The sequence below is a fragment of the Nansenia antarctica genome, assembly GCF_963989245.1.
Source record: "Nansenia antarctica genome assembly, chromosome: 1".
NCBI lineage: Eukaryota > Metazoa > Chordata > Actinopteri > Argentiniformes > Microstomatidae > Nansenia > Nansenia antarctica.
The window spans coordinates 51,059,346-51,086,845 of NC_137674.1; the positions used below are offsets into that span (position 1 = coordinate 51,059,346).

At 47.1% G+C, this 27,500-nt stretch overlaps 2 protein-coding genes across 2 annotated transcripts in view; both read right to left on the reverse strand.

Annotated features, from left to right (window-relative positions):
* The window catches only part of daam1a (dishevelled associated activator of morphogenesis 1a), a 72,060-nt gene extending 60,929 nt beyond the window's left edge, over positions 1–11,131 (reverse strand). The window contains exon 1 of the mRNA XM_080550202.1: positions 11,063–11,131. The gene's annotated coding sequence lies outside the window, so the exon portion shown is untranslated. The remainder of the gene's footprint in view (positions 1–11,062) is intronic.
* A 5,754-nt stretch (positions 11,132–16,885) lies between these two features.
* On the reverse strand, positions 16,886–22,216 carry sdsl (serine dehydratase-like; the record flags this gene model as incomplete). Its single annotated transcript, XM_080523808.1, has 7 exons — positions 16,886–17,079; positions 17,830–17,954; positions 18,412–18,639; positions 19,314–19,402; positions 20,999–21,138; positions 21,345–21,384; positions 22,064–22,216. 7 exons carry the CDS (start codon positions 22,214–22,216, stop codon positions 16,886–16,888), a joined length of 969 nt encoding a protein of 322 aa, XP_080379934.1.
* Positions 22,217–27,500: the final 5,284 nt, after the last annotated feature.

The following is a 27,500-nucleotide window of genomic DNA, read 5'->3' on the forward strand; positions in this document are numbered from 1 at the left end:
TAAACAGGATATGCGAGCTGTGTTCCATGACAGTCAGGCACACTGAGAGGAGGTCATATGATAATCTCAGATACGTGATGTGTTCCTGTTTTATGCCCCCCCCCCCTCCCTCCCTCCAGGCATTCCATAGGCAGTCTTTGGGTAAAGGGCTCAGAGAAGGAGAGTCTTGTTTTTCTCTGCTGGCGTGTCTGAACATGATCAGCAGTGGGGCTAAACCATTAAATGTGTGTGTGTGTGTGTGTGTGTGTGTGTATGTGTATGTGTGTGTGTCACACCTCCGGAACCCAACACACCCTGCAGACAGACTCACGACGCGGACATGCCCCCCAGACATAATCGCTTGCGACACCTTTGGCTACCTGCCGTCACTCAATATTCGATACCATATCCACTTGTATCAGGCACAACAAACGTCCCCGCCGACTTATCTGATCGGCCTTGATTACCGGACCGCGGTTGGACAGCAGCCACGCTCAGACCCGGGGGGGGGGGGGTCGGGGCTGGCCCTGGTGTAGCGTGTTGTGACCGGGGTGTAGCGTGTTGTGGCTGCACGTAGCGTCACAAGCGTGTTGTGGCTGGGGTTGTACTGGCGCGCTACTGAGGCAGCTAAGTGACCCGCGGGCTTCCTGCGGACTGGATTGAAAGGCTACAGTTGGCCTCACAGCGGGAGTGGGATAGAGAGAGACACACACACACACACACAGAGACACACACACACACAAAGAGAGAGACACACACACACAGACACACAAAGAGAGAGAGACACACACACACACACACACAGAGACACACACAGAGACACACACAGACACACACACACACACACACACACACACACACACACACAGCTCTAGTCTAGTGGCCATCTATAGCGGTCTGTTGTCCTCCCACCGCTGTGCTCCTGCTGAGGGTGTTGAAAGGCAGCAGTCTGGCCCTCAGCGGGCCCGGGGACAGCAGACAAACAGACAGACGCTCCGCGGCAGATTTAATAACCCGGCCTGGCGCTGGGCTCTGACGACGCGGAGCGGGAAGGCTGTTTACATGGAAGGATGTTGCAAGAGGCTGGTAATAATTAGCATTTGTGTACTCCGTGTCCTCATAACATGTTTATCATCGTTTTCTAAGTTTGGCGCGTCTCAAGAAATGTAGGGCTAGGGTTAGGACCGGGCTAGGACTCCATCATAATTTGAGGGTTAAGGTTAGGGCAAGGGTTGGGGACCCTGTCAAAGAGGGTTAGGGTTAAGACCATATCGTTGAAGACAAGGGTTAGGGTTTGAGTGAAGACCATACAGTGTTTCCTCTATATGCATTTATTGGTGGCGGGCCGCCACGAATGAATTTGCTCCGCCACCAAATGATTCAGACAATCCACTTTGATTCAGGCTGCGCAGAAAGGCAGCGAGTTAGGCCCAATCCCGATTCTCTTTTCTACCCCTATGGCTCGTTTTCGAGTGTCACTCGATTCGAAGGCAAGGCCTTCGAATACGTCACAAGCCCTACCCCTTGAAATCTAAGCCCTGTGAATTGGGACAGCCCTTCACGGCGCCTACGTCATCACGCGGTACGGGTGACGCGTTGTGTTGCCGGCGAATTCTCACATCTCGCAATGCCTTCTTCAGCTGTGTTTATTTCTGTTGCGTGTGCTATAAGCATCTATTTTCATTTGTTATCAACACACTGTAGTGTTTAGACGTTCCTTTTTTAGTCTCTTCCGTCAGCGATGTCTTTTTTGTGGACATCGCAATAATGACAATGAATTTAATGACAATGAATGACTCCAACCAAAACAACCAGTCCATCAGTAGTCATAAAGCGTTGTCCAAAAATCACGTTACCAAGCGCCTTTCTCAGAACAATTCGTCGTCTAGAATCCAAAAATCAATTCATCATAGTGGTGGTCAAAAACGTAGAAAGAGGATCTCTTGGGGACGCGGCCACATTTGCCCGTGAAGGAGAGATGACAAATAAGCGGAAACATTTCTCAGTAGAGTCGAACGGTGATAGATCATCATCCTTTACGCGTATCCTTAACTGTAGTTACATTTCGCGTGTCATATGCCATTAGACATGGAAATATGTCAATGCACGGCTGTCATGCACAAATCAGCTTGTAACGTTAGACACACAGCACATCGGCATGATAACGTTTTGTTGTTGTTGTGCTTGTTATAAAGAAAAGGTCTATAATGCATTGAAATGAATGATACAACCCATTAATAATATTACCTAATAACAACTGCTCGGATTAGATTGCGGGTGGAAATAGGTCAAAATGCGCATCATGTACAAGTCAGACGAACGTTTGATAGATAACTTTACATATGTGTACCATCATCCGCTGTCAAAACGCCACAGGTAATAATTGATTTATGACTGTACATCTCTGAAATGCTCGACTGTCATGCAGCGTTGCGTTACTGTAACGTTAGACACAGCACCGACATAAAAGCGATTTTTGGGTTAAGCTTGTTATAAATAAAAGGTCTATAATGCATTGTAATGACATTAAACTAAGACAATAAGATGGTTATCATAATTTTTCAAATCTTTATTAATAAGTAATTACAGAGAAAGTAAAATGACATTTCCGCATTGAATAGAGCGACATAAGATTTCTGTAGATGATTCGCAATGCATCCTGGTATCAAGGGGTAGCGTACCGTTAGCCCTTCGAAGCTAGTCTGGTCCTGAAATCCCTCGAAACGAAGTAATAGTTAGCCCTCCCCCTTACCCCTAGCCCTCGATGAAATATGAATTGAGACAGCCCTCGCCCTAAACGTGAACGCGCAAATCGAGCCATAGGGGTGAAAACGAAGGGCTAGGGGTGAATTGGGATTGGGCCTTATTATGACCGGAGAACTGAAAAAAAGCATGTGTCCCTGAACGCTCCGCCAATCACTGTGAGTAAACTGACTCTGAGAATGTCCTCACGTCACATTTTACCGTAATACCCTATATGTTGGTTGAAGTGCAACATCTCAGCTTTCAGGGACAGTTGGATTTTTTTCGATAGCACAAACCGTTTAGAAATTACGGTAATTACAATGTCGGGTGCGGATGTGCGGTACATTCGGCGCAGAAGTGGTATCTATACCAGATAAATAATAACCATTTGCTTACGTAATTTTTCGTTTGTTTACATAGTCTGAAACTACAGATGGTAAGCTTTCAAATGATGCGTCAGACATTGAAATCGAAAAAAAAATCAAGACGACACGAGTATCAAGGACCCCAATTGAAATAAGCCAGTGGCTTTCTTGGGTATTTATCCTGTTAGTTGACCTTGTATGTAATATGTACTTTCATGTACCTACCTACTTCTGCAAATCTTCTAATAAAGTTTTCAATCAATCAATCAATCAATCAAAGTATTTGAATGTTTGTTTGTATCATGTTTTGCTCAAGAATGGTGACTGCTAAAAACCCTGCTAGTGGCTAACGTTTCGTTCTAAAACGAAAGTATTGTAACGTCCCCACTTGGACAGTGGTTGAAATAATGACAGATAGCTTCTCTCATGTAATCTGTGCGTTTAATTGTAAACTATCTCATACACAACTTTCTTAGTTCACCCGAGCTCTCTCTCCCAACGGTCTCAATAACACACACAGCATCACAGGGGTGCATTGGCACACACAGTAACAGTGCGAACATGAACATGAACTCAAGCATTAATGAACATTAATGAACAGGGTTGTTCTATCTAATTTATTATGTTTGTGTTATGCTAATAAATGTAGATCCACACAGGTATACAAACTGAGATCCGTTGCCAAGTGCCATTCATTCTGACAACACACACACAGTCGTAAAGCTCTAACAGAACGTGACGTCGTAAAGTGCAACAAAGTGCTGCAATGACATACTGTCGTACATAACAATATTGGTATTTGATCACCTTCTATATAAAATCACCTGCTCGGCTTTAATGACCTAACCGCTATTTAAGAAATTATATTTGTTTTCGCGTGCACGCGTTTTATGCGCATGCACGCGTTTTATGCGCGAAAAAAAAAAAAAGACCACCCCGCCACCAATGTGAAAAATCCTGGAGGAAACACTGTGCCATATCAGTGAAGATTAGGGCTAGTACCAGGGTAGGGCCATATCACTGATGGTTAGGGTTAGAACCATATCACTGAGAGTTAGGACCATTGAGGGTTAGGATCGTATCATGATTCATCGAGGGTTAGGCTTAGAACCATATCATCGAGGGTTAGGACCATATCGTTGAGGGTTCGGGTTAAGTCCCTCCCCCAGCACTAACATGTGACTCCAGGTTCAGACGGAGCTCCTCTCTGGTGTGGATCTTCCTCGAGGCTATGGTAACGGTGGCCTAATGGATAGTGAGTTGCACTGGCGGCCAGAAGGTCATGAGTTCAAATTCCACCTGGAGAACGTCACCACTCGTGCGCCCCTTGAGTAAGGCACTTAGCCCTAAATGACTCCAAGGGGACTGTCCTCTGTAATCTCTAAATTGAAGCCGCTTTGGAGAAAAGTGGACTGCTGCTAATGTTTCAAATGCCAATGTTGGGAGTAAAGCCCAAGGACGGGTGCAGCAGCTTACCTACCAGTACCTTCTACGAGGTTGGCTCTGAGTGATGGACGCTGCAGACAGGAGAAGACAGCAGCCATCAATTCCTCCATCTGCTGAAATGATCCGGGAGATGGAGGGGATCAAGATTTAAAACTACCTTTTATCTGTTTGCGTGGGTTTACATCCCTTTAACGACGGAAATATAGGCTCCTTCCTCCCTCGGGGAGTTGAGCACACAGCAGGAGGAGGGTCCTCTGTGGGACCCCTGTGCTTTATGGCTGAAGGCCGGCCCACCCACCCATCTGCTAAACATCTGGCCGAGAGAGAGAGGTAAGGACCCTCCCTATAATGTACAGTATGCCAGTGGAGGCTGGCGGAGGTAGAAATCGGAGGACGGGCTCGTCGTAACGCATGAGGAACGGTATCCTCCGTTTTCTACCTCCACCAGCCTCCCCTGACCGACATGTGAAGGGAAAGGGTAAGGGCCCAGGTAGAGAACCCACGTGGAACAACGGAGGCTCCAGCCTGAGGGAAACTCAAGACAGTAGCGGTGGAGTCAGCAGCCGTAAGGGACCGGAGCGCAACGACGCTGCATTCAAGCGCTCTTCGGAAATTACAGGAAGTCACAAGCATCCCACCGTGACCAGGCACGTGGCTCCGGGCCACGTTTAGGAGGACAACTGTAGATTGTGACTCAGGCAGTTGCCCGGAATGTCCCTGACAAAAACCTTCCTGCAACTGATCCGTGGAGGAATGCCACCGGGGCTCTTTGGTTCAAAAACGTGTTGCAATGAGCCGTCTGTTCAGGCGACGGCAGCTTGAGCTCTGTGGGAAACACTCGGGGGCCTCCGGGGTTGGTCAGTTTCAGTCCTGCCCTGCTACGGTACGCCACGGGAGGGGGGGGATCCGATCAGAGTTAGAGCCGGGCCAGGCTTAGAGTGTGTGTGTGTGTGTGTGTGTGTGTGTTCACGCAGAGCGGGGGCTCTAAGATGAAGGCCTTTTGTTTGTTCGCTCACCCTCTCACCCCTGTTGCTACATTTCATGATGCAAAACCGTCGACAGCCCAGCCAGCCTCTTCCAGAACATTTCAAAACCACTTGTTACCCAACATCATGACGGCACACTTTCTGGCTGTGGACGGGACAGACTGGCCCAGAGGGGGACAGGAGACCAGAGGGGTAGGGGACCAGAGGGGGACAGGGGACCAGAGGGGTAGGGGACAGGGGACAGGAGACCAGAGGGGTAGGGGACCAGAGGGGGACAGGGGACCAGAGGGGTAGGGGACAGGGGACAGGAGACCAGAGGGGTAGTAGACCAGAGGGGGACAGGGGACCAGAGGGGTAGAGGACCAGAGGGGGACAGGGGACCAGAGGGGTAGGGGACCAGAGGGGTAGGGGACAGGGGACCAGAGGGGTAGAGGACCAGAGGGGTAGAGGACAAGAGAGGTAGGGGACCAGAGGGGTAGGGGACCAGAGGGGTAGGGGACCAGAGGGGTAGGGGACAGGGGACCAGAGGGGTAGGGGACCAGAGGGGTAGAGGACAAGAGAGGTAGGGGACCAGAGAGGTAGGGGACCAGAGAGTTAGAGGACCAGAGGGGTAGGGGACCAGAGGGGTAGAGGACCAGAGGGGTAGAGGACCAGAGGGGTAGAGGACCAGAGGGGTAGGGGACCAGAGGGGTAGGGGACCAGAGGGGTAGGGGACCAGAGGGGTAGGGGACCAGAGGGGTAGGGGACAAGGGACCAGAGGGGTAGAGGACAGGGGAGCAGTGGGGGACAGGGGACCAAAGGGGTAGGGGACAGGGGAGCAGAGGGGGACAGGGGTTCAGAGGGGTAGGGGACCAGAGGGGTAGGGGACCAGAGGGGTAGGGGACCAGAGGGACAGGGGAGCAGAGGGGGACAGGCTCGGCTCAACAGCAGTGGTGGTGTGAGAGGCTGGGAGGGAGGCCGAATACCACAGACTCCCCCCTTCACCCCACCCCTACCCCCCCATTGTCCAGCCCCATTGAAGCACACAGCCAGAGAATGGCAAGTTCAAACATACTAGTCCCATCACCCCTCCCCCCCTCTCATCCAAGCCAATCCTCCACCTCCCCCACCCACCCCACAGCCCAGCCCCCCCATCCTCAGCCCAGCCACCCCCATCCTCCACCCACTCCCAGCCCCCCCAGCCCAACCCAGCCCAGGCAGGACAGCTGAGGCTCGTTGCATGTGCCCATGGGAAAACAGCATCAATTTCATCATACACCGGCTGAATTCTAAATCCACCCACACCCCTCCCCCCGATCCTAGCCAAATATTCCCTACGCCCTACCCCCTACCCCCTGCCCTACCAGCTATTCCCATTCCAAGCCCCCATCCCCAAGGCACTCCTCTGAGGGGATTAGACAGATCTAAGAAATATGATAATAGCTTCATTTTACCCTCTGACAAGCTGTCTCTGGAACCATCTATTCCAAAGGGTATAGACTAGGGATTAGGGACTAGGGACTAGGGATTGAAGGTAGACTGACTACCAGGAGTCAGTTTGGAATTCAGCCACACAGAATGTACTAGGTACTAGGCTAAGGGTGTTACCACACAACCACACACAAACCACACACACACACACACACACACACACACCACACAGCCTCCTCCCTGTTACCTTGCCAACACTACAGCATTATGCAACGTCTCTCTCTGTCTCCACCACATGCAAAAATGCCAGTCTGGAACAAACAAACACACACACACACACAGACACACAGACACACAGACACACACAGACACACACAGACACACAGACAAATAATTCTCGACAGCAGCTAAGGCTGACACAGGGCCAATGCTGAAAGATAAATAAATAGTTCGGTTTCGCCGAGATAAACGATCTTTCATCACCTGTCCCCAACAATGTGTTACCACACAGTGACAGACACACATGACTCTCACCATCCTATCCACAGTGACAGATACACATGACTCTCACCATCCTACTATCAAAGCGCGGCAACAAAGCAAGGACTGTTCCAAACAATTATGCTCCTCTTCCTCCTCGTTCTTCCCCTTATATTTTTGTGGGGAATTGACAATTGAGCTCTTTGAAAAGTGAATTTGGATATATAACAGACATAACAGATGATTGTATTGTTAGAATAATAAATAATAGCCCAGTACTAGTAGCTAAAGAGAAGCTCTCTAATCTCTCCATCTCCTCCACCACCTGTCCTCTGCGACCTCAGAAGCCCTAGCAGACTGACTCTGTGTGTGTGTGTGTGTGTGTGTGTGTGTGTGTGTGTGTGTGTGTGTGTGTGTGTGTGTGTGTGTGTCTGTGTGTGTGTGTGTGTGTGTGTGTGTGTGCGTGACTGTGTAAGGTAACACCCCAAGGGCGGACTGGACCTCAGACGTTCATTCTTATTAATAACTAATAAGCACACTTTACGCTTGACTGAGTCCGGCCAGGACTGCCGCCAACACAGCCTCCTTGTGTTATAACATCCACACTAGCATACTACACTAGTAGAGTGTAGGGCACTGGCCATGCACACTCCAGAAGGTAGTACACCTCGATATGGGTCACGAGAGAGAGAGAGAGAGAGAGAGAGTGTCAGAGAGAGAGACAGAACAGAACAGAAGACAAACATCCCAGTGAGGAGAGGACAGCCCGCCTGGTATCGGTTGCCAGTGGCACGATGGGGGGATGGAGAGAGAGAGAGAGAGAGAGAGAGAGAGAGAGAGAGAGAGAGAGAGAGAGAGAGAGAGAGAGCAGGCCTGGTATCAGGTCTTGGCAGCACCAGGACATTCCCTGGTGTTGAGCTAGTTCCCTCCTCCTCCACATGACCTCACCGTTCTAATAGAACACTTCTCCTCCTAGTCGGCGCTGCATGTCAGATGCTCTGGATCGCTCACTAATTGAGCTAAACTAATTTACTCCCTGCAGGTCTGAATAAAGAGCCCCCTCTTACTCCCCTTTACCCACCCCCCCACCCCCCCCCCCCCCACCTCTTTCTCAAGAGGGCAGTGTTCCTTAATAATCCTGGAGGAGGCTCCCACAGGGTTTGAACCACGTTGAACCCTAATTCATTACACCACAGAGCCGAAACTGAGCTGAGCCGAGCCGAGCAGGGCTGTGCTAGGACGGCCTGGTTCTGGTTTCCGCATCCTCCGACTACGGCGGCTGAAAGGGTCAAACATCCGAGCCATGGTTCGGGTTCGGTCCTGTTGTCTGGTTTAGTACCTGAGAGTGACAAGGCAGCAACCACACAGCTGATACACGCATACACCCTGGTTTAGAATGACCATCCAACTATCAGGGGTCCTTTCACGGTGGAAGGACAGGGGGTTTGAGTCGGTGCTGGGCAGGAATGTGGGTTCCCAGGGTCAGGACCAAGGAGAAGGCAGGGGGGCTCTGGGAGGTGGTGGGGGGGGGCGGTACAGAGACCAGAGAGACAGTGGAGGAGTGTGAGAGAGAGAGGGGGGGAGTGTGAGAGAGAGAGAGGGGGGAGTGTGAGAGAGAGAGAGTACTCTTGCCCTGTCCAGGGAGGTGCTGACATTCAGCTGGAAGGAACTTGGATAGCTGCCCGTTGCTTGGTATCGGAGGTGTTGCTAACTCCCACACACACACACACACACACACACACACTTGTGAGGCTGAGGCATGTGGATCTGTATCAGCAGTCATATTTCACCAGAACAGGACCGGTTAGTGTGCACTGCTGGAGCTGGTAGCCCGCATAAGTAGGGCATGACTAGGGTTGGACCCAAAGCGCCTACCTGCCGGGTCTGGTAGTCAGCACGACTAGGGTTGGAACCGAGGTACCAGTACCCTCCACTGTGTAGGCCTACATGTGACTGACTCACCGGCTGGGGCCCGAACCTGGGTTTGTCTCTGCATTCCAAAGGACTGCCGTAGCCCACTGAGCTCAAGCGCCAAGAGACAGGGCGCTAAACCCAAGTGTTCAGGTCTCACGCTGGGTAACTAAGTCATCAGGCATGTCAGCGACGTTGTTTACCCAACCACCTGTTTTACCTCCCAGTACGTCACCGTACAGCACGCCCACACACACCTCTAACAACACGGCGGTCGTCAACGCAGAGTCAACGTCTAGACAACCGACCCGACCGCTCCCCCTCCCTCTCCAGCAGCTACCCCCTCCCTCTCCAGCAGTTACCCCTCCCTCTCCAGCAGCATACACTTAAGCCTCTTTCACACAGAGAACATACCTGTAAACAAAATAAAAACTATACCATTTAAATCATATACTGCATTCACACAGTGGACTTGTCTGTAGTGTGGGAGGGGGAGGAGGGGGCTGTGGACGTGCACACATTTCTACAGAGATCAGGGGAGGCTGGTGGAGGTCGACATCGGAGGGCGGGCTCCTGTAGTGCATGGAATGGAGTCTCTCTCTCTCTCCGCTAGGGTTGTACTATTGCCCTAGCCTAGAGGATCCTAACTGATTCATTCAGACCTGCAAGAGTTTAACTGGATTACTGAGTCAGATTATAGTCTTGATAACAGCAGGAGGTTCTCAGAGCCGGGCCTGGTTAATGATCCAGCCAGGTGGGTCTGGTTAATGACTAAATATCCAGTCTGGCAAGTCTAGCTCTTCCATTACCATGTGAAGTAGCTTCTTAGATCTCTCTAACAAGCATAATCCATTATCAACCATTCCCACTAAAACCCATCATTTAAAGGTCTATCCGACTAAAAGGAGCACCAGATGAAAACGTGATTGCATGATTGAAGAACACTCCATCTGTCACATTAGGTTGTATTGTACATGTACTCTGCAATGACAATCAAGTTGAATCTAATATCGTCTCTTCTCCAATACGGAGTCCCGATCAACCTCAGCAATGGGCGTAATTGTTTCAAGAGGTTGTTTAGAAACTTCGTAACAAATAAACCAACTCCGTCGGTTTCTCATCCAAGTTGGTTTCCAGTCTCGACCAGGCAAGCCGCTGTCACATCGACACAGCCCAGCCTGTTGTTGATCTCGCTCACACAGGGACGATCAGTTGACGATGCTCTTGATTCAAGGTTGCTTTTGCGTAAACCAAATAATGCAAACAAGATCGCTTTTGAAATGCTTCCCTTGCCGGATTGAGCTACGGTGCGTGTGCACCGTTTTAGTTGTAGGGAATCTCTAGGTTGAATCCATTCTGTGCGTAGTGCACTGCACACCACCCGGCTTGGCCACACATACTATAGCCGACCCCGAGGAGACCATCAGACCCATGCAACTCGCAGACCAAGACCCAGAGGCGTTCCTCCCACACCAAGGGGCTCGGATCACATTTGACGCTTCCGAATCCTGCCGACCAGATACGTGGCCGTCCAGTCGATATCGCTACCCTACGTTACGCATTTCCAATAATCGTATGTGCATGTTTTATCCCACCGTCCCACCCATACAACCTCAAGCATCGGCTTTCATCGTTGTCGACTTGCAAAGCCATATCTTACACCAAACAATGTTCATTATAAGATGTACATTATTGCAGCCTACATTACTGTCCCTAAAAAACGATAGAGTTGTATCTTACCTTATGAACAAATCCATCCTAAAAGCGGGCTCGTAGATATTTCACGGTCGTGTATTCCCCTTTAACACGATGTGACTCGGCTGGAGCAGGTGACATCATCCTTTTTGTCAGCGAGCACGGACCAACGATAACAAAGCGCATGTGTTTCTGGGAAGTGTAGTGCCAAAAGGAGGAGTCCCAGATTGAGCTACTAACTACACAGCATTGTTCATCATAGTTGGCCTCGCTCCTCCTCTTAGCTTCTCCAACCTGATAACATTTGCTTTTGTCATTTGGAACCAAAATAAATGCCTCCTCAACAAATCTGACAGTAATTCAATTTAGCAAAGAACAACTGAAAATGAAAATGTCATCATCATATCAGTAATGCCTTTATCTTGTTTAAGGTATTCTATGGCCACAATAAGATGTATTTGATCAAAACCCTAAACCACTACACCCAGGCCTGACAAGGAACCACCACCACACCCAGGGAAACAAAGGAACAAGGAACAGGGTGGAACCCCTTATCAACATTATGGGTGGGACCTGTCCTGCTGGACTCCTGTAGCCTCTCTCTCTTTCTCTCTCTCTGTCTCTGTCTCTCTCTCTCTCTGTGTCTCTCTGTCTGTCTCTCTCTCTCTCTGTCTCTCTCTCTCTCTGTCTGTCTGTCTGTCTGTCTGTCTGTCTGTCTGTCTGTATGTCTCTCTCTCTCTCTCTCTCTCTCTCTCTCTCTCTCTCTCTCTCTCTCTCTCTCTCTCTCTCTCTCTCTCTCTCGGGATCGGTCCTGGTCTCCTGTAGGCCTGCCCTGCTCTATGAATTGGAGAGGAAATTATTAGTGGGAAGCTTGTCTTGTGTTTCCCTTGAAATTGAAAAAAAGGTTTCCTTTCTTTTGTTGCTGTGCAACAGAACAGATGTATGCAAATCTCTCTCTATCTATCTGTGCGTGTGTGTGTGTGTCTGCCCTCCCCCCTCTCAGTGTGAGATAATACAACACAGATTAAGAATGATTTGAACCCTCTTGTGTAGCGCCACAACTGTGCCAAGGTTCCCCTCTAAAGTCCCATCCCCACAGCCGCCGGGGGAGGGGAAGCATTGGATTTATTTGACCAAAAACAGGGAACAGACATAATTACAGGGGATTATGGGAGTGATGGTGGAGCGGAGCGCTGGATGGTGGAATTACAGCCATGACAGCAGCTGGCGATAGAGGGCATGACAGTCGGATTACGGGCAATTTAAGGAATACAGAGATTCACAGATTTTCTTGGGCTTTAAATGTTTCTGTGTCGATTTTGACATGCATGCTCTAGTTAGTAGGCTATGTCAACATTGACCTAATGGTGTGGGACTATTTCCTCTCAGACCCCAACACTGAGCTTCCAAATATTACATAGTACTTCTAATGGAGGTCCAAACCCATATCTCATTCTGCAGTTCCTTCATTTGAGGTGTCATTATTGTGGCTCAGAACTTTAAGCCAGCCCAGAAACCTCATGAGTACCTCAGCAGTGGTCATCAAGTCAAAGTGTCTCCAGGAACTGTCAATGGAGCGGTGAGATTAGATCCTTGGATTCCTTGGATGACCCCATCCCTTCCACCCTCCCCCCCTGCTGTTTGACCAGTAGTACCAACATTCATCAGAGCAGTGAGAAGAGGAGGCAAGCAGACCATGTCTTCTGCTGTGGAGGCTACTGGAGGCAGAAATCGGAGGACAGGCTCTTTGTAATGCATGGAACTGAACAAGGAATGGCATGGACTTTAGCAGTGCAACCTCAGCACATATGTTCAAGTCAAGACTAAAGATCTTTCTACAACAGCATGTTTGGATACTGGATTCTGATTGGCTAGCAACAGTGGTAAATATCTCAACAACCCACTGTTCAGACCGCATTTCCAGTATCAATGCGCCTCCAAATCAATCTGATTAAGAACACCTGTGCTGACCTACAATGCAATGGTTGATCTTGTTTATGGGACTATATTCTGTGGCGGAAGGATATATGCATTCTGAAACAATTAATGATTGTAAATACATGAATTTAATGTTACAACTGTGTTACCTGTGTTACCAATATTATAATACCACCAATATTATGCTGTGGCTGTTGTAGAAAAGCAATTTACCATTTGAGGGCGGGGGTTGTGGACTAATTTACCACTGGACAGGGTTTTCCGTTTTACACAACCCTGTACCAGTGGTAAATGAGTCCACAACCCCCTTCCTCTCATGGTAAATTGCTTCCTTTTAATATTGCCTTTAAATGACAAAATAATTAAATTATGATTATATAATGATTAAAGCACTTTGAGCTGCAACGTTTGCAGGAAAAGTGATATACAAATAAAGTTATTATTATTTTAATTATTATTATTGTTGAACACAATGTGCTCTTCATTCTGTGCGTTTACAATGAGCCCCAGTCTTCTGGTAGCCAAGCAGCCCCCCCCCCATCCTCATCCATTTGTCATCCAGACTCCCTTCCTTGAGGAAATGCATCCATCCATCCTCCCTTCCTCCCTTGAGGAAATGCATCCATCCATCCATCCATCCTCCCTTCCTCCCTTGAGGATATCACAGATCTGACCAGATTGGACTGGTCCATGCAAGCTTTCCACTCCATCGCTTTCAGAATCAGAATTGCTTTTATTACCTCCATTTTATAGGGATACAAGAGTCAAATTCTTAGGCTCAGGTTCTTCAACATTGGATTGCAGCAGGACAATCAACAATTATCAACAATAACAGAATAAAGTAATAAGTAAACTAAGTCATAATAAAGTAGAATAAGGTATTAACAAGGTCATAAAATGATAAAGCTGCAGATCCGTGATCAAGGAAGGAAGGGAGGGAGGAAGGAGGAATGATGCATCTCTAGAATATTCCAACACGGCCTTTGTACTGTGTGGGAGGCCAGCTCGTCTACTGAACACCCTCTGTGCAACACCTCCCTTGAGCCAACCAAGCCTGATAGCTGTGGTGACTTCATCAGGGAATTCGCTGTTCTATGCAGGGTTAGGGAGTAGCTGCAATGAAGGGGGAGGCTGGTGGAGGTAGACGTCGGAGGACGGAGGCTCGTTGTAAACGCATGAAACAGAACGAGGAACGCTATCCAACACACTGCTTTTTTTTTTCTTCTCTCCATCCATTCCAGTGAGCCTGTCCTCCAACGTCTGCCTCCACCAGCCTCCACGCCTGACTGACTACATGTCCGACTCCGGTTTCCAGTCCACACTGTGGTGTGGGGGCGGTCGGTCTGTTCTATGTCCAGGGAGGGCAGCCCTTCTAGAGGTCGACCAGGGGGCTCGTGTGCGTAAATATTTAAATTGTCCAGGCCTGAGTATTTTCCCTGGCTCACAGGCTAATACAGATATTAACTGTGAGGCTTGGCCAGGGGGATAAACGTCCTAAAGAGAGACAGACTGGTCTTTGTAGCAGCAGCCTCTCAGGCTGGGGCTGGGCGAGGAGAGGGTCACACTGAGTTCTATCTGGTTTACATTATTCTCCTCCACTGTTAGTGGCCTTCTGTCTCTCCCGGCTGAAACCCATCATCTAGTGAGATGACGCCGTCTTCTCTGTCTGCACGGGGTCTGTTCACACTCTGGGCCTCAATTTGTTTGTGCAAAAAAGTGCTGAGCAGAGCGAAAAAAATACTTAACGACTCCGAATACGTCTGCAGCGTTATCGAAGCTTGTCTTTAACAATGTTTTTGTTAACAATGTTTAGGTTTTTTTCCAATGTCATTGTTCAACCAGAGTTTTAATTCAAAAAAGTCTGACAATTAATTTGCATATCATGCTAAAGCTAGTAGCAGTATTTAAAACTCCCATTGGATTATGTCTCATTATGTCTATTAGATATATATTACGATTAAAATGGCCGACTTTGCTAACTTTTTGGCACTTTTTTTGCACATGCAAATTGGAGCCTTCTGGCTGTGTTGTATCTCAGTCACATGTCTCACTGATGGGATGACTGGTGGTGACCGGTACTGGTGATGAGCACCCCAGATATGACAGCAGCTGCTGTCTCTACTCCTCAGGAGGCTACGCACCCTACGGGGGAGGGATTCATCATCAAATATGTATCTGCAGAGATCTCTGAGCTGGTCATTAGCCTCTCCTGTCTCCCATTAGCAAACACATCCCTCACTTCAACACCGCTGGTCAAAGCACAGTCACACATGGAGGTGTGGCTTGCTACACAGAGATGAAACCTAGCCCTGGCCTACTGTAAACCACACTTTTAATGGAAGAATCTCCATTGCAGACGCTTTTTAGTCTTGGATTAGACATCATCTGGGTCTAGGAGAGTGAACACTCAACAACACACTCCTGGAAGCCAGAGACCAGGGGAGGCTGGTGGTGTTTACACTCCGGTCCCCACAGCCGCTGACTCCTCTGCTACTGTCTTGAGTTCCCCCAGGCTGGAGCCTCCGTGGTTCTCTACCTGGTTCTCTACCTGGGTCTTACCGTTCCATTTCACATGTGGGTCAGGAGAGGCTGGTGGAGGTATAAATTGGAGGCTGGGCTCATTGTAATGCATGGAACGGTGTTTGTGTTGCCTGTTTGATGGCATTCCCAGTTTCATTCTATCCATTACAATGAGCCCGTCCTCCGATTTCTACCTCCACCAGCCACCCCTGTTAGATACACAGTCCACCAACAGATTAATCAAGAGGTCAGCTCTCCTACCAGCGGTAGGGAGTCTCTGTGGGTGTTTGACACGTGTTTGCTGATCACATCTCTTCTGTAATCCTGCCAAGTGATCACTGTCTTTGTTACAGTTGATGAGACACAGCCTCACACAATGGAGTTCATGTCCCCTCTATCACATAAACAATGGGAGTGCAAGATAACTGCAGCTCTGAGCTGACTACAGCACAATGATGTCATGAAGAAAGCATTCTGCTCCATAGGTCTGGGCTGCTGGAACGCAGACTTTTCACTACGGGATCTGTTGAGTGAAATGGAATATCGCCATCTGGTGGCCAGAATGTGGAATGATCGGGGGAATGGACCGTTGAACTTTCAGATTCCGTTTTTTTTTATTGCCATATCATAAAACGTTGATAAGAGGAATGTATGTCATTGTTAAACACAAGAAACATAAACAGACACAGTTACTGGTTCTTATTTCTGCCTATCCGTGTAGAGACAGACATTAAAACAGTTGTTAAAGATTTCATCACCTCATCATAAAGAGTGACAGTTTGGCTAAAGGTGTGCTGTATTAAAAGCCTCCTTTTTTCAAGAGTTGAGGTAAAATTGTCAGGAACATCGCTAAACATGATGGAGGTAAGCAGGGCGGTATTCCATCAAAATCACTAAAGGAAAATCGCAAGACTTCAAAATAAGGCTGGATTTTTTTAAAAAAAGAATAAGCCTTCAAAATAAGCCTGGATTGTCCTTTAGCAACGTTGATGGAATACCTCCCCCCCCACCACTCTCATCTAAAACTTACAATTCGGTTTAATTTTCCCATAAAAGTTCCAGTAATATTCAGTCATTGTGTGTTGGGACAGGAGAGTGACGCCCAACAGCCCAACAGCATCTAACCTCTGGTGGGAGGGTCGGAGTGTTCAAGAGTGGTCACTACCTGGCCATGCTGCTAGACAGGAAGAGTGTCTTTCTCTCCTAAATTCTGCACTATCCCTAACCCTTAACCCTTAACCCCTAACCTTAGCCTCTCTCCTAACCTTAACCCATAACCCTTAACCCCTAAGCCTAACCCTAAACCCAGGCAAAATATCAAATTTTCTTGCTCATCAATTTGGATGAGATGTACCGTTTTCCCTCTCCATGGTGGCTGTGCAGCAGGGGACCGTGTCCCCCAGGCTGTGTTCATGTCTTCATCAGGACGTTCCTGAGGTGACGGAGCTGGGCTCGGTTGACGCTGCTGCCACCGCACACAATGACCACCAGGGGGCCCAGCGGCCGGGGCAGACGACCCTCCGCCTGCAGCTTCTGGATCAGTCCGCTGTACACCGCCGCTAACGCCGCGCCGCAGGCTAGCTCCACGAGCACGCGCTCCTCATCTGGATACGACACACACATACAGAGAGAGAGGGAGAGAGAGAGAGAGAGAGAGAGAGAGAGAGAGAGAGAGAGAGAGAGAGAGAGAGAGAGAGAGAGAGAGAGAGAGAGAGAGAGAGAGAGAGAGGGAGAGACACACTCACACAGGTATACACACATGCACAGAGAGAGAGAGAGACAGACACACTCACACGGGTATACACACATGCACAGAGAGAGAGAAGACATAATGTTTCATGTGAATTCAGATATTCAATACATTCAAACCCTTAAGAGAAAAAAATAGCTCTGTTCCATTTCTGTGTAGATGAGACTGAAACAAAAAGAGTTAACTAGATTTTAAAAGATGAAAGCAGGAAGACAGGAGGCTTTAGTAATGATGACCATGATCATTACCTTCTTTCATCTTTTAAAACATAGTTAGCATAATCATCCTAAATGGACTGATTTATATAGCGCCTTATTCCAAAGTGCTGAAACAACGGCCTCTCATTCACCCATTCACACACACGTTCACACACCAATGGCGGCCAAGCTACCATACAAGACGCCGGCCGGCCCCGCTCATTGGGAGCAATTAGGGGTTCAGCGTCTTGCCCAAGGACACCTCGACATATGGCCAGCCGGGGTTCGAACCGCCGATCTGCCGACCTTGCGATCATTAGACCGCGGCTCTACCTCCTGCACCACAGCTGCCCCTTCATCATCATCATCATCATCATCATCATCGTTAGCATCAGCTAGCTACTCACCCAGGAAGATCTCCACAGCCTCCAGGGCCTGCTGGTCTGAGACCAGTTCAGAGATGATGTTCCCCTGCTGGCTGTACGCAAACGCCTGGCCACACACCGTCTTGGCCCCCAGACACTTGGCCTCACTGACGACACAACCAACCCACATCATCATATGTTCATACAGCATCATCACATGTTCATACAGCATCATCACATGTTCATACAACGACACACGTACACCACTATCACACAACATGAGTTTATCACATCAGACATGAGTCGTAATAGTAAAAGTCGTAAAAGTTTTATTTTTATTTATTTTTCTCGATACCACGGTTTGTTTGATAGTGTGGATTGAAGGGACTATTCCATTGGTAGTTTGCACATTAATGAATGAATGAATGAATGAATGAATGGACTTTATTGTCATTGCTACAGTACAGGTACCAAACAACGAAATTTAGGACTAGTGTTCCATTGGTTCCACCATGCCTGGTCACGTAAATCCAAGTGGCCATAAAGTTTTTGAAATACATGACGTACTATTTGGAACTTTCATGTTGCAGTGTCCTGATCGACACGCGTCCTGTTTCATCTCACCTGGTGATGTCAGGTAGGGTGACTATCTTCCCAGCACGCACTGCGGCGTTGAGGCAGTCCGCTCCGACCGTCTCCATGCTGAGGATGGGGACCGCCCCCCAGCCCACCTCCTTCAGGCCCTCCACCACCCCACACAGCAGCCCTCCTCCCCCCACAGACACTACCACGGCCCCAGGCTTCGACGGCATACAGGCCGCAATCTCTCGGATGATGCTAGCATGACCCTGCCTGAGAGAGAGAGAGGGTTAGTGTAACACTCTACATAAGAGACAACAGTTCTAACACTTGACATACAGTTAGAACGCAGTTATATGAAGTTATAATGCAGTATCATTTATTATATGGACTGAAGGAGAGGAATGGTGTTCACTTGTTTATGGCAGGACATTAGAATATTCTGATGAACTTGAGTACGTCACTATGAAGGTAAATACAGTACGACTCCTCATAACATCACTTTGGTTGTAGTAGAAACAAGCTATTGCTATGATTTGTGCTCAGTGAAGGATTGAGTTGACTGGGTTGACATTTGATTCCCGACAAAAACAACGTTAGGAATCACACCCTTGTGATGAGGTAACCCTGCCAGAGACATATAAACATAGAACATCTAAACACACCATACATCGTTGCTTTGGACCGAGAGGATGTCCTCTTACGGTAGATGCTTGGGTCATTTGACATTTTTATTTGGACATTTCGCAGACGCCTTATTCCAAAGCGACTGACAAACAAATACATTTGACGTATGTAAGTGAATCATCTATCCGCCAGTTATGGCAGGAAAAAGTAATATATGCTCAGGGGCCATTGGCAGTCGTCATGCTAGAAGAAGGAAGATCTTTAGTTTTTTGGTTTTTGGAGACCCAGGATGGAACCCCGGCCGGCCCAGGAGGTCTCACCAGAGCAGGGGGTGATCGAAGGGCGGCACGTAGGTCAGACCGGCGGCGTGGGTCAGACGGAGGGCCTCTGCGTTGGCGTCATCCCACACCTACAGGTGAGCATGGTGGTCAAACACACACACGACCTGTTAGCATGGTGGTCAAAAACACACGACCTGTTAGCATGGTGGTCAAACACACACATGACCTGTTAGCATGGTAGTCAAACACACACACGACCTGTTAGCATGGTAGTCAAAAACACACACGACCTGTTAGCATGGTAGTCAAACACACACGACCTGTTAGCATGGTGGTCAAACACACATGACCTGTTAGCATGGTGGTCAAACATACACACGACCTGTTAGCATGGTGGTCAAACATACATGACCTGTTAGCATGGTGGTCAAACACACACATGACCTGTAACGCGTTCTTTTTTTTCGTACCCGCATTCAGCGTAATGCACGCCCACCTTCAGCGTAATGCACGCCCACCTGCCTCTGATTGGCCGAACGTACACCCACCTTCAGCGAAGCTCCTGAATACTTTAGCCACCTGCCTCCCGGGAAAAAAGGGTTAGGGTTAGGATTAGGGTTAGGGGATTCCGAATCTCATCGCTAACCAGCAACTGGGCCTGGTTGAGCAAACTTAATAAATGCAACACACATAACTGCACATAACTAGTTCAGTCGTGATCTAACTAAGATAACCGCTAAAACAAATCAAACAAATAATTCATAATTTTGCTTAATTTTGCTCCGTGAACGTTTAATATGGGTTGCCAAATAGCTCCCGTATAAACGTCCGCCATCTTTGTTTATACATTTTTGAGACTGGGAACGTTCGGCCAATCAGAGGCAGGTGGGCGTGCATTACGCTGAAGGTGGGCGTGCATTACGCTGAATGCGGGTACGAAAAAAAATAACGCACCTGTAAAGGCCGATTTAAACTTCTGCGTAAAATCGACGCCGTAGCCTTGCGTGGGCCCGCCTTGCCTACGGAGAGGGTTGACGTGCACATCTCCAAAAATGTAAGAACGCGTCAGTTTCTACGCAACCATAAGCTCTGTGATTGGTCCGCTTGGTAGCACATGATTCCGACAAGATTCCGACTCTCTCGTAGGCCAAAATGCGGAAGCCATGACAGAAATGTCATTTACTTTTTCTGTAATTACTTATTAATAAAGATTTGAAAAATTATGATAACCATCGTATTATCTTAGTTTAATGTCATTTCAATGCATCATAGAACTTTTATTTACAACAAGCATAACAACAAAAAGATTGCTATTATGCCGCTTTGAGCTTTGAGCTCCGTTGAGTTCCTAACCGGAAGAGGCACAGCACAGGGGCATAGAAAACACACTGCCACCTAGCGATGTGACGGTGTAATTGCAGCGCGGCCTACGTAGAAGTGTAAAGTGCGAGACCCCTTACATAGGCTATGTAAGCTACGCACGTAAATTCGACGCAGAACTTTAAATCGGCCTTAACGCGGCAAAAAACATGACGCAACATGATTCAGGAGTTTGAAGATGGGACCGTAATTAAGTGTCTAAATGTATTGTTTATCTCTTTTGCATACATACACACACACACACACACACACACACACACACTTCAGGTTTATATATATGAGTGTTGATTTCTCTTGTCTCAGTGAGTGAAGGGAATAGAATTGTCCCTCGCTGGCACCCTTACCTTGCCCACTACCCTGACCGTAGCTCCCTGGTCCCTCAGTTTCTGCACCACCAGCTCCGGTGTGGAGGACGGCACGATGATGGTCGCTGGAATGTTGAGTTTGCGAGCCACGTAGGCTGTGGCCATGCCAGCATTGCCACCTAGGAAGAGAGATCCGGCAGTATAAAAGCAGTGGTTGGATACAGACTTCGGGGGCTGGTTTAGACGGAGGCTAGGCCTAATCCTTGACTAAAGAGCGTCATCATCTGAGATTTTCTATTGAAAGTGTGATTTAGTCCAAGATTAGACTTAATCTGGGGAAACCAGCCCTGTAATCGATGGTCTTTCTTTCGTTCCATAATCCCACCTGAAGAGCAGACCACTCCTTTAGACTCTGGTCCTGCCACCTACCAGGAGACACAAGAGAGGAGTTATGGCATTGATCAGACTACCGTTCTTTTGGGACCGTTCCTCTACTACCGTTGGGTTCAGGGGAGGACGGTAGAGGCGGAGGACGGTAGAGGCAGAAATCTGAGGACGAGGCTCGTTGTAATCCACGTGTTTTGATTCCATTCCTCACTCCAGTCCATGCTTTACAATCAGCCACTGCCACAATACAAGACCTGCTGACTCAGCTCTTTAGTGTGAAGTAGGGTTTAGTCTTCTGGGTAGGCTAAAAGAGTAGGACTGGGAATTATAACGATAAGTCATGTTGTTAGAAAAACAGGCGTAGGTCTAAATCACTGGACTTTAACTGTTTTATCCTGATAAAGTAGGATAAACAGTTTATGAAAGCGTTTTTTATAAAACTGCTTTATAATATAATGTCAGAGCAGCTAGTGACCACTGGGAGGCGCTAGAGCACCCGTTTTACAAAAGACGTAAACAAACCCGGTACAATGGCATCCATTTTCCATGTAAAAATGTGTTTCATTGTTTTTAATGTTTATTTCCTTATCGCTTACTGTTATATTCCCCACTATATATGGGCTAAAGTCTATTTTACAGTGGTATTTTAGATCTTAGCTATGTTATCGTACAATTCCCTATAGGCTATACTGTGTGCATTGACTAACCTGTTCTTACCTTTTGACACAGGTGTCCGATACCGCGGATTTTGAATGAACCGGAGGGTTGAGAGCTCTCCATCTTCAGGTAGACGGTAGTCCCCGCTCTCTTAGACATGTCTATGCTCTCCAAGAAAGGGGTGTCAATGTGAAAGGGTTCTTGGTTTGCCATGGCTCAGTCGGAGGTAGTAGTAACTTCTTTGATCTTGTAACAAACATTGACAAAGAGGCTGCGTTCGTAAATTCGCTCTGAGAGCGCCGGAGCGCACACTGGGTTCAACGTCATAAAGGGACCAAGTCACTTGATTGGACAATAGGCATTCCATGAGTGCTGATCAGACTTCCAGAGCGTATCTACGAACGCACCCAGGGTTACATCGGTCTCAGAAGTATGCAACGAATGCACAACTGATCGATGTTATGAATATTTCAGTAGGAGCTAAATCTTGTTTGGAGAAAAAAAAACGCCCGTTCACCGAACAGGCTAAACGCCCTACAGACTACAGCTGCTGTCAACAATGATTAACATTCCTTTGCTGATGACCTCACATGCATAATCATACAGAAGACAATTAAGGCATTTCGTATGAGTTCACCAGTAGCCTATTGAACGTGTAGCCGACAGTGCGGATATCATGATGCCACTTACCACCCGTCAGCTCTAGGCGACATTCATTTAATTATTTATTGTCATTATAATGATTTACTCCATCGGTTATACAGCACAGTTCGAAGTCCAAGGGATATGGCTGTTGCAGGTGAAATATTACAACGTAAAGGAGGGCGTACTGATGACGCCCCCTAGTTATCCTGTCGGCCGACAATATGAAAGCAGCACACACACACACACACACACACACACACACACACACACACACACACACACACACACACACTTGATAATAGGCTATATATAGAGAGAGAGACATGCAGACACACACCATTGATATACACTCACCGAACATATGAAAATAGATTTGATGATCGATCAAAACTCGCGAGGTTGTGGATTAGATTTGAGATATTGGCTGTGTTCGGAATAGCATACTAGCATACTACTCATACTAGATATGACGTAGATTTTGAGTATGTAGTGCGTTCACACTGTACAGTATGCGAGATTTGAGTATGCGAGAAATTTAGTATGCGAGCAATTATTTCCGGGATAATTGAAGTCTGTGGCTGTGTTCATACTACTCATACTAGATATGACGTGGATTTTGAGTATGGCTGTGTTCGGAATAGCATACTAGCATACTACTCATACTAGATATGACGTAGATTTTGAGTATGTAGTGCGTTCACACTGTACAGTATGCGAGATTTGAGTATGCGAGAAATTTAGCATGCGAGCAATACTTCTGGGAAAATTGAAGTTTGTTACGATGGACACTTTTGGCATACTAGATCCCCAAAATGCATTTCGCGTCCAGGGTTGCAGGGTTGCGTCCAGGTTTGCCAGATGGGGCGGGTTACCGCCGAATGGGCTACTTGATTTTGAGGTTATAGAAAGTTTAGGCTGTACATTGTCAATCCCATCTGGCAACCCTGTGCGCTTTCAGCCTCGTCAAACTGCGTCATACAAACCCGTCATACAGCTGTTGTTTACATCGTCCGAAAGCCTGGGGACCGAAAGCTTGCAATAAACATCGTTTTTTGCACAGATTTGAGTGTGCAGATGCTGCTTTTTTGCACTCTATTTGATACTCTAAAATAGGGATAAAATAATAATAATAAAATAATACCATTTACAAATGTATGCCTAAATTCAACTCAATATGAATACAAACTCCAGCCAGGGCTCCAGCTAAGTGGTAGTGGTGGAAGATTAAGCGGGTATATTAGTTAGTTTGATTAAGCTCATTTTGAGTAATTAATAATTAATAAGAAATACCTTGCTCCCGCCCAGCTAGGTTTCCCCCCCTTTTTTCTCTCTTTGATTTCGTTTATTGTTTTCTTGCCATTTGTCTAAAACACATGTTGTGTGTCTAAGTAATGATGCCGTAGTTCAGTTGGCGGCTTTTGGATGTGTGTGTGTGTGTCCTCGCGAGATACGTTGAGGTGTGAGTGAGCTGAGGAGAGAGTAGAGAGCAGCGAGTGGTGAGAGTAAGAGTAAGAAAGTTGAATGTTTGGAGACCAGAGCCGGGGTATTATTTAGTTGTGTTAAGTGTGAGTAAATGTGAGAAAATAGTAACCAACGTTATTATACGTGGTTATTATAATACATAGTTTGGACTGTCAGCTGCCTCGCGTGCAGCGAAGAGACGGGGAGGCGTTAGCTAGCTACTAACGGAGCTTCCAACAGTAGCTAGCCATAGCCGCACCAACGTATCGCGGACCTTGGGACGCCGATTGCCAGGGACAGTGGGCGAGATACACCCGCCTCCACCGTCCTGCGTTCCGGGTAGCTGTGTGCGTGGCCCCCCCTGCATCTCCCGTCGATCATCCCAGGACAGTTCCCCCATCAACATCGTGGTTATCCCCCATATCCCCTCCATCATTCCACATCACTGGACTCTCCCCTCATCGTGTCACCATGTCTTTCGTTTCCTCTCTCTCCCTCTCTCTCTTTCTCTTTCTCTCCAAAAAACCACGGTTAATAATATACCACATGCCGAGGGAAAGGCATACGATAGCTTCAAGTTCCTCCATGTTGCTATTGTTGCTGTGTTGTGTCTCGTGAAAATATACGTCACCACCATGGCGCGCTTTTATGACGTGTAACTCCGCCTACTATCGCCTACTCCTCCTACTAGTTCCTGGTCTGTTGTGTATAGTGGAAAACCAGAACTGATCAAAAGCGGGCCGAAGCGACCCGAACCGAACCGACCAGACCCGAGCTGGGCCGCTGATGGAAAAGCGCCACATCCAAGAGCTCCAACCTGGTACCATAGTTAGGATATCTGATATATTTATGTATTTATTTGTATTTACATATTTATTCGTATGTATGCTTGCGTACTACGTATTCTAGGTTGTATTAAATGTACAGTTTGTTATTTCTTTATCCCTGTGTCCCTCCCCCAGTTATTTAGCCAAGTGTCCACCTATCTAAATTATATAATATTATACATAGAGGTATGCCAGTAGCTTTCCATCTCCCTTTCTAATTCGTTTATAGGTTTAGCAGTCATAATATTTAGTGTAGAGAGTCAAAATCATTATACAGTCCTTTCAACTTAATTTAATTTAGTTATTGTAGCGTGAGCCGTTACAACAAATATGTTATTGCTCATATATATTTATTTTAATCATGCTCTTTTACCAACTGCTAAGACAACAATATAGTAAAGTACGGTAGTTACTTGAGCTAGCTAAAGATATTGGCCCCCCAAATCATTTTACAACTTGTTGTAATTATGTTACGATGTTTCTGTCGAACTCCGTAAGTGATGGTATGTAACGCAGGGTGCGTTCGTAAAATCGCTCTGAGAGCGCCGGAGCGCACACTGGGTGCAACGTCATAAAGGGACCAGGTAATTTGATTGGACAAGAGGCATTCCATGAGTGCTGATCAGATTTCCAGGGCGATTTTACGAACGCAGCTAGCGAACAGAAGACGCAAAAAATCGTCAGATCAGATATATAAACGGGTTATTTTGGTAAACTGGACACATTTTGGGAATATATGTGGTTACTTTCTCGCCTGAAAACATATTAAAACTTCATAAAATGACATGTTAACACTTGTAAAGCCAAAATTTCAGCTTTTAGCTAATGGAGGTTTAAAATGGAGGTTTAAATTCGCCGCTCCCGGCGAAATGCATTCTGGGAGGCAGTATGCATACTGTGTAAACGGTCGGCTGGTTTTCGCATACTTATTATGAATTTAGTAGAATTTAGTAGGCAGTATGCAGTATATACTCATTGAGTATGCTAGTATGCAGTATGCTAGTATACCATTCCGAACACAGCCATTGTATAATCAATATTTGCACTTGCTTGTATCTTGAAATTTGCACTCGCAGACTCGACGTGAGAATTTAGTGACGTTGATGGAATACCCCCCTTAATCCAATAGAACACCTTTGGGATATGCGGGAGATTAGTTTGAAAGTGCAGCTGAAAAATCTGGAGGAATTGCGTGATGCATTTATGTCAACAGTCATGAAGACATGGCTGTTTCGAGTAATTGTTTTAGTATAGTGTTAGTATAGTGTTCCTAATAAAGTGTTAAGTGAGTGTATATGTATATAGAGAGAGAGAGACACACACACACACACACACACACACACATACATAAACACAAAGACACACTTTGGATTAATTTACTCCCAATGAAGGGACTCCTTTAATAGTGTTCATTTACATATACATGTACATTGCATGTTGCATAAATTGTGTATGTATGTATGTATGTATGTATGTATGTATGTATGTATGTATGTATGTATGTATGTATGTATGTATGTATGTATGTATGTGACATGAACCATCCCATACAACAGGTGGTGATACAGAACACTCAACCAGCAGATCAAACCAGGGCTGTCAATCAACCAGGTATATGGTGTCATAGGTTCATTTAGTCATCAGAATGTGTGTGTCGGACATTTTGGATGGGTATCAATTCATAAAATATAGACAACACCTTGAACGAAAATAGGGATAAAATAATAATAATAAAATAATACCATTTACAAATGTATGCCTAAATTCAACTCAATATGAATACAAACTCCAGCCAGGGCTCCAGCTAAGTGGTAGTGGTGGAAGATTAAGCGGGTATAGGTGAGCGTGCGTGCCTTGTGTGCTTGCTGTTGCACCATGGGTAGGTTGATATATTGCATCTGCAGAGGTCCGTGTCTCCCCTCAAAATAAAATACAAACGTTATCGCCATGCAACACATGGTCACTAGTAATTTTTCTTGCTGTCTCACACACACACACACACACACACACTCTTTCGTGGGGTTCCTCTCAACCCCTGTCACTAGCGCTCTCACTCCCTCCAAACCCAGGTGGGGACTGAACTGTGCTTTTCCACATGACATCAACGTGACACCTCCAATCACATGCTCTGTGTCTCCTACAAGCTTCTCCAGCCTTCCTGAACAGACTCTCATCAACACCTTCTGACGCCATCTTCTCCTTTCTTTCTCTCTTTCCACACATCCAAAAACATTCTTCATCTGTCGTGTTGTTCCTCCTCGGGACACGTAGGATAACTCATCCAGGGTGTTCTCCTTCCTCTCAGCCTTTTTAATGAACACACACTCACTAACCTCCTAACTCTGCCTCTTCTCCATCTCTGAAACATCACATTCACATTGTACGTCCCGAATCTGACTCTCTCACACACACACACACACACACACACACACACACACACACACACACAGGAGAGCCACGCTGGGTGAGAGGGACAGGGGACAGGGGACAGCCCCAGAGAGGGACAGGGGACAGCCCCAGAGAGGCACAGGGCACAGGGGACAGCCCCAGAGAGGGACAGGGGA